The sequence below is a fragment of the Babylonia areolata genome, chromosome 34 (genome assembly GCF_041734735.1).
Source record: "Babylonia areolata isolate BAREFJ2019XMU chromosome 34, ASM4173473v1, whole genome shotgun sequence".
Classification (NCBI taxonomy): Eukaryota; Metazoa; Mollusca; class Gastropoda; order Neogastropoda; family Buccinidae; genus Babylonia; species Babylonia areolata.
This window is the reverse complement of record NC_134909.1, coordinates 15,742,030-15,752,388: the sequence shown is the minus strand read 5'-3', so window position 1 is coordinate 15,752,388 and position 10,359 is coordinate 15,742,030. Positions and strand designations below refer to the sequence as shown.

The 10,359-nt window shown below is 40.7% G+C and overlaps 2 protein-coding genes across 3 annotated transcripts in view; both read left to right on the top strand.

Moving 5' to 3' along the window:
• LOC143277531 (cysteine-rich venom protein Mr30-like) overlaps positions 1–4,445 on the top strand; it is a 42,720-nt gene extending 38,275 nt beyond the window's left edge. For both annotated transcript variants that reach the window (XM_076582410.1, XM_076582409.1), the window contains exons 10-11: positions 518–624; positions 3,125–4,445. In XM_076582410.1, coding sequence (XP_076438525.1) covers positions 518–624; positions 3,125–3,136 — 119 coding nt within the window. In that variant the 3' untranslated portion in view covers positions 3,137–4,445. The remainder of the gene's footprint in view (positions 1–517; positions 625–3,124) is intronic.
• Positions 4,446–6,345: 1,900 nt separating this feature from the next.
• Positions 6,346–10,359, top strand: part of LOC143277389 (CWF19-like protein 2) — a 37,985-nt gene continuing 33,971 nt past the window's right edge. The window contains exons 1-2 of the mRNA XM_076582172.1: positions 6,346–6,435; positions 8,870–8,980. Coding sequence (XP_076438287.1) covers positions 6,346–6,435; positions 8,870–8,980 — 201 coding nt within the window. The remainder of the gene's footprint in view (positions 6,436–8,869; positions 8,981–10,359) is intronic.

Genomic DNA, 10,359 nt, shown 5'->3' with positions numbered 1-10,359 from the left:
ATGATGATGATGATGATGATAATGATGATAAAGATTTAGCACTCGGCTATTACGCCCGACTAATGATAACAATGATGATAACGATGACGATGACGATGATGATGATAAAGATTTACCATTCGGCTCATGCGCCCGACTAATGATAACGATGATGATGACGATGATGATGATGATGATGATGATAAAGATTTACCATTCGGCTATTGCGCCCGACTAATGATAACAATGATGATGACGTTGATGACGATGATGTTGATAAAGATTTGCCGCTAGGCTGTTGCACCAGACTACTGATAACAATGATGACGATGATGATGATGATTTGCCGCTAGGCTGTTGCACCAGATTACTGATAACAATGATGATGACGATGATGATGATAAAGATTTGCCACTAGGCTGTTGCACCAGACTACTGATAACAACGATGACGATGACGATGATGATGATGATGAAGATTTGGTTCTGAGTTTTAGAAGGGGCAATTCCCCAGTAAGGTCCCTTTCCCCTCTGTGCAGCAATGTGCCGGGACAACTACAGCTGGTGCCCTCTTATCTCGCGGGAAAAGTTCTGCCACAGACGTGCTTACAGGGACCATTGCACCAAGCATTGCACACAATGCGAGGTTTGGAGCAGCCTTTGTTTTTAGCATTGCCAGTTTTATTTTATTTTATATTTTATTTTATTTTATTTTATTTTATTTTGTCTTATCTGGTTCCCGCTTATCTCTCGAGAAAGGTTCGAACACAGACCTTTCCTACAGGAACCATTAGCGGTCAAGCATTGCGAGGTTTGGGGTAACATTCATTTTTAGCATTGACGGTTTTATGTTTTTTTGACTAACTTGTGTAAACAAAGTGAGTCTATGTTTTAACCCGGTGTTCGGTTGTCTGTGTGTGTGTCTGTGTGTCCGTGTGTCCGTGGTAAACTTTAACATTGACATTTTTTCTCTGCAACTACTTTGTCAGTTGACACCAAATTTGGCATAAAAATAGAAAAAAATCAGTTCTTTCCAGTCATCTTGTTTAAAACAATATTGCACCTCTGGGATGGGCACAAAATAAAAAAAAAATGAAGCCTAATTATATGCAAACTGCATTTACTGTTATATATATATTTTTTGTATTCTCTAAACTTGGCACTTTGATCTGATATTCTGACCCAACAACTAGAGCAGTCATTATTATCATTTTTTGTTCAAACAGGAACTTCTTTTGCTAAGCATGGAAGTTTTATTTATTTTGCAAACGTTTTGGTGCAGATAGTAAAAAACGGGAAATTACTCTGTAATTAATGCTAGGGGAGTTAATTTGCTTTAAACTGATCTTTCTCATATTAAACATTACATTTTGAAATTATACTCAATACATAAAAAGCTTGGATTTTTTTTTAAAGTGTATCACAAGTTAGTCTTGAAGGCCTTGCCTCTCTTGTTCATTTTATATTATTGTTTTTCATTTTCTTCTTCTTCTTTTTTTTTCTTTTTTTTTTTTTACTTTTTTTTATTTTTTTATTCGGTTTCATTTTATCTTATTTTTGTCTTGATGTTTTCCACATAACAAGGGTCAGGTCGCTCTCATTCAAGGTCTGATCAGTTGAGCGTTGTGTGTATCTTTATGTGAAGATCAGGTATCAACTGCATTCTCTGAGTGTGTGTGTATGTGTGTGTGTGTGTGTGTGTCTGTCTGTCTGTCTGTCTGTCTGTCTCTGTGTGTGTGTGTGCCTGATCAGTTGAGCGTTGTGTGTATGTGAAGATCAGGTATCAAGTGCATTCTCTGAGTGTGTGTGTGTGTGTGTGTGTGTGTGTGTGTGTGTGTGTGTGTGTGTGTGTGTGACTTTGTGTGTGTGTGTGTGTGTGTGTGTGTTGTGACTTTGTGTGTGTGTGTGTATGTCTTGTGTGTGTGTGTGTGTGTGTACTCAAACATGCACGCACTGCACACACACACACACACACACACACACACACTCTCTCTCTCTCTCTCTCTCTCTCTCTCTGTCTCTCTCTCTCTCTCTCTGTCTGTCTGTCTCTCTCTCTCTCTCTCTCTCTCTCTCTCTCTCTCTCTCTCTCTCTCTCACACACACACACACACACACACACACACACACACACACACACACACACGTTTGAACAGAAGCCGCATATTACATGTGGATGGGGCTGATGACTAGATCTTCAGGTAGATGGTTGTTGATTGGATTGCACAATTCTATTTATCTTGTTTTATTTTTATGGGGTGGGGTGGGTGGCTGGCAGGTAGAGAGACTTATTAACAAGGTATGAGGTACTCTCCCTTGGTTTAGGATGCTTGCAGGTACTCTGTGTGTGTACTCTCTACTGGTTGTGCGGGAGATAGAAAAGGTGATTACAGCAATTAAAACGCGTTTAACAATTCAAACATAACTATAGTTTTCAAAGGCAGTGCTTAAGTGTTGATCGTCTGTTATGACGGGCGCAATAGCCGAGTGGTTAAAGCGTTGGACTTTCAATCTGAGGGTCCCGGGTTCGAATCACGGTGACGGCGCCTGGTGGGTAAAGGGTGGAGATTTTTACGATCTCCCAGGTCAACATATGTGCAGACCTGCTAGTGCCTGAACCCCCTTCGTGTGTATATGCAAGCAGAAGATCAAATACGCACGTTAAAGATCCTGTAATCCATGTCAGCGTTCGGTGGGTTATGGAAACAAGAACATACCCAGCATGCACACCCCCGAAAACGGAGTATGGCTGCCTACATGGTGGGGTAAAAACGGTCATACACGTAAAAGCCCACTCGTGTGCATACGAGTGAACGCAGAAGAAGAAGATCGTCTATTATCATCATCTTAGATGAACAGACTATAAATAAATAAACCAACAAGCTTAAGTGTTGATATCTTGCCTTTTATATATATATATATATATATATATATATATTCCTTCCATTCTTGGCCAAGAGAGTGAGACATAACTTGGGTAAGACTCTCTCAACAATAATCGAATTCTAGCCCAGATAGTCAGTGGGACAGCACTGATGTCTGTGTCTTTAGCTGTTCTGATGGTCATATAATATAGTCGGACACGACTGACATAAGTATTATCATACAATACAAATATCATACGGCTTCTATCATCAATTTTGTTGCAGCCGGACAAGTAACGTGCTTTGTCCATCGGATCCTCTCGGACCGGGCAGACTTCCATGTGATCCACAGCATCCCGTGAACTTCACGTGATATCCGCTTCTATTTATAGGCTTCCATGTGATCCTCAGCATCCCGTGAACTTCACGTGATATCCGCTTCTATTTATTGGCTTCCATGTGATCCTCAGCATCCTGTGAACAGCACGTGACATCCGCTTCTATTTATAGGTTTCCATGTGATCCTCAGCATCCCGTGAACTTCGCTTGACATCCGCTTCTATTTATAGGCTTCCATGTGATCCTCAGCATCCTGTGAACAGCACGTGACATCCGCTTCTATTTATAGGTTTCCATGTGATCCTCAGCATCCCGTGAACTAGTTACACGTGACATCTGCTTCTATGTATAGACATTCTCATAACTTTTTCTTTTTTTTTCGGGGAAGAATAACTAAAAATGATAAAGAGAATGCAAACATAGAGCAAGTAGGCGACTCAGCATCTGAAAATCACGTGACATTTCACTACTGTTTTCACACTTCTTCGGGGTCTGTAACTCACATCATCATAAGAGAGAAGGGGTTTATTTCATTATTAATTTCCTTCACACTTACTGATGATTGTAGACATTTGATAAAAAAAAAAAAAAAAGGTGGCACTGTACTGTGACGATGCGCTGTCTCAGTTGAAATTCGCACAGAAATACAATTATTGTGACAAAAAGACATACAACACATTGGGTGGGAAGTGGATGCAGGGGGGGGGGGGGGGGGGGCTGGGTGGGTGCAAGAAGGACTTAGAACTATATTACATATATGGGGTATTTGTATTTGTATTTCTTTTTATCACAACAAATTTCTCTGTGTGAAATTCGCTACACTACAGCGCCACCCCTTTTTTTTTTTCTCCCTGCGTGCAGTTTTATTTGTTTTTCCTATTGAAGTGGATTTTCCTACAGAATTTTGCCAGGAACAACCTTTCTGTTGCCGTGGGTTCTTTTACGTGCGCTAAGTGCATGCTGCACACGGGACCTCGGTTTATCGTCTCATCCGAATGACTAGCGTCCAGACCACCACTCAAGGTCTAGTGGAGGGGGAGAAAATATCGGCGGCTGAGCCGTGATTCGAACCAGCGCGCTCAGATTCTCTCTCGCTTCCTAGGCGGACGCGTTACCTCCAGCCCATCACTCCACATGAAGTGGGGTTTTTGTTGTTTTTTTTTTCTTTTGTGTGTGTTGTTGTTTCTGTTTTTGTTCGATATGCATATGTTTCTATCATCCTTTCCCTTCCACTCCTACCCTTTGTGTGTATTGAGACTGAAGCGAAATAAAGATATGATGCATGGATTTCGACTGGATTTTCTGTTCCGCACCTCTCTCTCTCCCTCTCTCTCTCTCTCTCTCTCACTGTATCTCTCTCTCTCTCTGTCTGTGTCTTTCTGTCTGTTTCTCTCTCCCTCCTCAGTCTCTCTGTCCCTGTCTCTCTCCCTCCCTCCCCCCCCCCCTCTCTCTCTGTCCCTCTCTCTCTCTCTCTCTCTCTCTCTCTCTCCACACTTTCTTAATGGGTGTGTGGCCAGAAACTGAACCAAACTGGGTTATAAATGCTCACACACACACACACACACACACACACACACACACACACAGTGGCACGAGTACGTACTACAAGAGATGTACACGTAATATCTGTATTTATAAGACTTTTGTGAGTGTGAGTGTGAAGGGAGAGTGGAAACAGGGGGCCGGGGGTGAGATCACAACCAACTAATTCTGCTCCATTCTTTCTGTGGTGAAGCGTCTGCAGGTGATTATATCAATAATAAGCCCTATATTCATTTGATACAATGTTCTTGCATAATTTGATACGGCATGATTACCCTATTTTCTTGGTTTGTCACCATGTGAAAAAAAAAATATATATATATTCTCCTACTCTCCCCCATCTCCCGCCACTCCTACCGTCTGCTTCTGTCCTACTCTCCCTTCCCTGATCTCCCGCCTGTCCTACTCTCCCTTCCTCCATCTCCCGCCTGTCCTACTCTCCCTTCCCCCATCTCCCGCCTGTCCTACTCTCCCTTCCATCATCTCCCGCCAGTCCTACTCTCCCTTTCCCCATCTCCCGCCTGTCCTACTCTCCCCTTCTTTACTCTCCCTTCCACCATCTCCCCACTTTCATACTCTCCCTCCCGTCCTACATCCTACTACCGTCTCTCCCTTTCTCCATCTACCACCATCTCCCCACTTTCGTACCCTCCGCACCCCCTTCCCCCCACCTACTCATCCTCCCCCAATCTCATATGCTCATCCCCTGTCCTATTCTCCACCCCCCATTTCCCATCTGTCCTACTACTCTCCCCCACGTCCTATCCTTCCTCCATCTCCCCCCCTCTTAATTCTGTCTCCAAACTTGAGGTTTGCACACCTTCCCCCCTTTAATTTTTATTTATTTATTTTTTGTTGGTCAACTAATCCTTGTCTCGGTCAGGTTTTCCTGTCCCGCCTCCGGGCGTTTTTCGACCCCCCTGTATTCACCTATTTTTTTCCCATGTGCATGTGCACAAGAACATTTCAGTTCTTATAGTTCCCTTTTTTCAGTCATATTTGGGGGCCGAGTTCAAGATTCGAACCCACACTGGCAACTTAATTTCTGATTGCGAGCTCGCCGCTCAGCCGACCGTGCCATGCAGACACTTGAAAGGTACAACCAACAAAAAAAGAATTATATATCTTCATGAACTGTGCTCAAAACTTGCATTCGCTGAAACCGGCCGTGACTTTACTGGGCACGCGGCACACACACACACACACACACACACACACACACAGATCCTCTTCGACGAAAAGAGACAATAGAATGTGTGAACTCCTGTCTCTCAGTGTGTGTGTGTGTGTGTGTGTGTGTGTGTGTGGTGATTGAGCGTTTTTTGTGTGTGCATGAGTGTTATATCAATATAATTATTATCAGTGTTAAACAGCAATCGTGACTGCCGTGCCTGCACTGTCATAGCAAAAGATACGAAGCTTCGAAAGCTGATGATTGATATCATCACCCATCAGGCCTAATTATTTTGCCATAGACACTAATATCTCATTCTTGGGAATTCTAGTGTTTATGTTTTTGTGTACATCTCTTGCCGAGTTTGCAATTATCCATACACAGCGGAGATTCTCAAAATGCAGTGCTCCTGCACCGACAGGAAACGGAAGATCAGCTTGTTCCACACAAGATGGCGGCCTACAGCAATTTTCGAAGTTCAAGTCAGATCGAAAATGAACGACAAGAATTACGGGAAGCAAGGAAAAAAGTATTGGAGAAGGTAGGACTTTCATTGTACTGTTAGTATGGAGAGCCTCGTGCCATGGTTAGCACACTGTTATTTGTTCTGTTTACATTTCTTATATTCACTTTCCATGTCGATGGCTTTCAGTTTCACAGTTCCTTTCGGAAACATGATTGATGCAACATTGTGACAGTCAGTATTTCCAATGCCAATGTTTGACTGTACGATCACAAGTGAGGAGACAATTTAGAATGATGTACGGCTTACTTGCGTAAGAGTGTTACTTACACATACCGTCCAATATCGCGGCTCATGTTACCATGCAGTAAAGTAAAACTAAAAGTGAAGAATGTTGCATCTGACTCTGAGTCAGTTGAAGTTGAACTGAAGCTGTATCTTACACTGAGTTACTTACAGATTCTAATCTAAAGCTGACACTGTGACAGAGCAGTTCAGGATCAGGTCAGAACAAATATATTGCAGGGCCAGCCATGTCATTGTCACAACAGATTTGGGAGAGTGCATGTTGATAATAATAAATAAATAAATAATGATCTGTCAACAATAAATGGCAAGGAACTTTTGATGGCCGCCTTATATTCTGCACACACAGGTCCTTCAGCTGATTCCATTCTGCTGTTGTTTTTACGAAGAAAGAGTTCTTTAGTTGGTCTGTTTTGGAGAATGAGAAGGGAATTCTGTTATTGATAACAGTCCTTCTATAGTTCTAATCTTACTATGTTGCCTCTGTCATGATATGAAGTTAGTCTCGGGATCTTCTGCTGGTCTTGCTAGCAGGTACCAAGAATTTTTCTGGTGGTAAAGCTGGGATTTGGCTATTGACAGTCCTATACATTGTGCTGAGGTGGATGATTTTTTTTTTTTTTTTTTTTCCCCCGGACTTTCTTGGGTTGACCACCGTTTTATTTTGTACATGAATTCATTATAACAATTCAGAGTAGATGGAAAAGAAAGGGGAAAAAACAAAAAAAGAAAAAAAAAATGAATACAGTGTACATTAACAATAACATCGTCATCATAAGTCATTACACTTATAATATATTGTTCTATCAATTTGGTCAAGGTGGACACATTTTCATCATGTGTAACAGTGCAGTTTTATAACATATAATAGCATCAGCATAGAGTTATGGACACTTTGCTTCACTAACGTAATGTGAAAAGAACACAACCCACACTTAGGATATGTTATGTATGAACACATTTCTTCTAGTTTTCTATACGTGACTATATAAAACACCCATTACACAGTCATGTTAAACATTATTACTGCAGACACATAAGTGCACATGAATACACACATGCATATATTATTTACATACTCGCATACTTACACATTCACGTACATCTGTTCAAGTTTTTAAAAATATATATATATCATTGAGCCTTCATTATTATTGTGCATTTTGATCTTTCATAATATTTTGTTATGGGTTACTGTTTTCAAGAAGTTTTATATATGGACACCATTTTCTCATGGATGATTTTGTGTCAGTTTTCCAGAGACTGTTGTTCTGAATTCTCGGGTAGGGGTTCTGTATGTCTTAATACCACTCTATTCGATTGGTAGAAGGACTGAAGGGTGATTTACTCTTGCTGGATAGGATGTAGCATTTCTGGGCATTGAAATTTGAATCCTGTTCAACCAGTGAATAATTAATATAAATTATGAACCAGTACATATGATTATTGGATAAAGGGTTCAAGTGATTGCTATACCATAATACTGTAACAATAATGGTGTAATGAATAAGTTAATGAGCCAGACATGTATGAACTATGAAGTAGGTGTTCCATGAAAACTGAAATCCATAAAGTCGATCAGTTAGTCTGTAGGTTTCTGCACTGGGAAAGCTGCACATTCTCTCTCTCTCTCTCTCTCTCTCTCTCTCTCTCTCTCTCTCTCTCTCTCTCTCTCTCTCTCTCTCTCTCTCTCTCTCTCTCTCTCTCTCTCTCTCTCTCTCTCTCTCTCTCTGTGTGTGTGTGTGTGTGTGTTCCAAACAAATTTCATGTACTGGCAATTTGTCCACAGTATCATGTTTTGAGAAAGAAATACTTATCTAAACATTTGCACAATATAAGAATTCCCCTATTACCCCCACGAGCTTCAAAATGACAACAGCACTGTGACAAGAGATTTAGCAGTGTTTATTTTCTATGGGTTACAACAGAGAACAGAGCACTCTCAGTCTTAGATCAATAGCTTGTTATTTTGTTTGGTTGATATATTATCAGTTTAAACTTTCTAAATTTTGTTGTTATCTCGCTCAAGGTTTGGTTTTTACATACATGTGTGTGTGTGTTTGTACACAACATATGCAACCATATGTGTACAGGACGGTGGCCTTACTCATATTAAAAAAAGCTTGGAGTTCAGAGTTCTCTTTGTTCCAAAATGAATTATTCAGTTATCCATTTCAACAAAAAAAAATGTTTCATCTTTCCCCAGGCTAAAGAGGACTATGAGAAGTCTGAGAGACGCAGGGAGCGTGCGAGGCAGGCAGGGGAGGGAACCTGGATGCTTTCCTCCGTCACAGAACGCATTGAGAAGGAGCAAAAGGTGACATGATGACCCCAAAATGTGTTACAAGTGGCTTCTGGAGTTGTTGTTTGTTTTGGGTTTTTTTAGATCTAATTTGTAGTGGGCATGTGTGTGTGTGTGTGTTGTAATTTTGTTCCACCTTATCCTCCATACTCCAACAGGCGTCAAAGGATTTATTCTTGATTCGTGTGTGTGTGTGTGTGTGTGTAATTGTTACACTATATCCTTCATGCCCCAACAGGTGTCAAAAGATTTATTCTTGATTCGTGTGTCTGTGTGTGTGTGTGTGTGTGTGTGTGTGTGTAATTGTTACACTATATCCTTCATGCCCCCAACAGGTGTCAAAGGATTTATTCTTGATCCGTGTGTGTGTGTGTGTGTGTGTGTGTGTGTGATTCATTGTTACACTATATCTTCCATACCCCAACAGGAGTCAAAGGATTTATTCTTGATTTTTAAGTGTGTGTGTGTGTATGCTTGAGTATGCAAGGCTTTTGTTAAGTTATACTAAAATCTTGCCGGTCCATTGGACTCACTTAGCATAATTCAAAGGGGCCCCAAACTACCCACCATCAGATGGCCAGCCACTCTTATGCTGCACATCTTAAATTAATTGTATGACTGGCATTGTAACACACATGTATGTAATCATAATTGTCCAGGTTTCTGGGTCACGAAGTGGTGAAGGGGAACAACTCTGGCTTTGAAGCAGTATTTAAAAAAAAAAAAAAATAAAAAAAAAATCTCCTATGTTATTTCTAGAAATTTTTAGAACAATCCATGGACCTGCTCAGTGAATAGACAGTGTGTTCTTTCTGTTTATATTCAAATTGTCACGGATGTCTGTGTCAAAAAATGTTATAAATGCATTATCTGATTATTAGCCCTGGTGCTTCTGCTGTCCTTGAGTGTGTGTGGGTTTGCTGTTGTTGTTGTTTTTTCTTTGTGAAGCAGTGTACTGTCAGGCAGTTTATTTTTTTCTTTTTCTGTATGTGTGTGTGTGTGTGTGTCTGTGATTGTGTGTGTGTGTGTGCAAAGTTGAAGAATGTCCCCATCTCTGTCACCTTTTCCTGTCAGGATTATTGGTTGATTCAATCTCTTCATGTTAGCAGTATTTGGGTTAAGGCTCCATGTTTGATGAGTTTAGTATAGTCTTTAGGTTTCATGTTGTACCAGCAGGAATGGAGGAGAGAGAGGGGTGAGAGAGAGAGAGAGAGAGAGAGAAACTATTTGTCAGAAAGATTTTTTTTTTTTTTTTTTTTTTTTTTTTTCTTTTCTTTTTTTCACAAGGTTCAGAGATTCTGTTTCTTGTGCATGCATGTGTTGTTGAATTCATGACATGATCAGTTTCATTATTTGTATGTGGATGAATTCCAGTTCATTTTGTTGACTTTTTT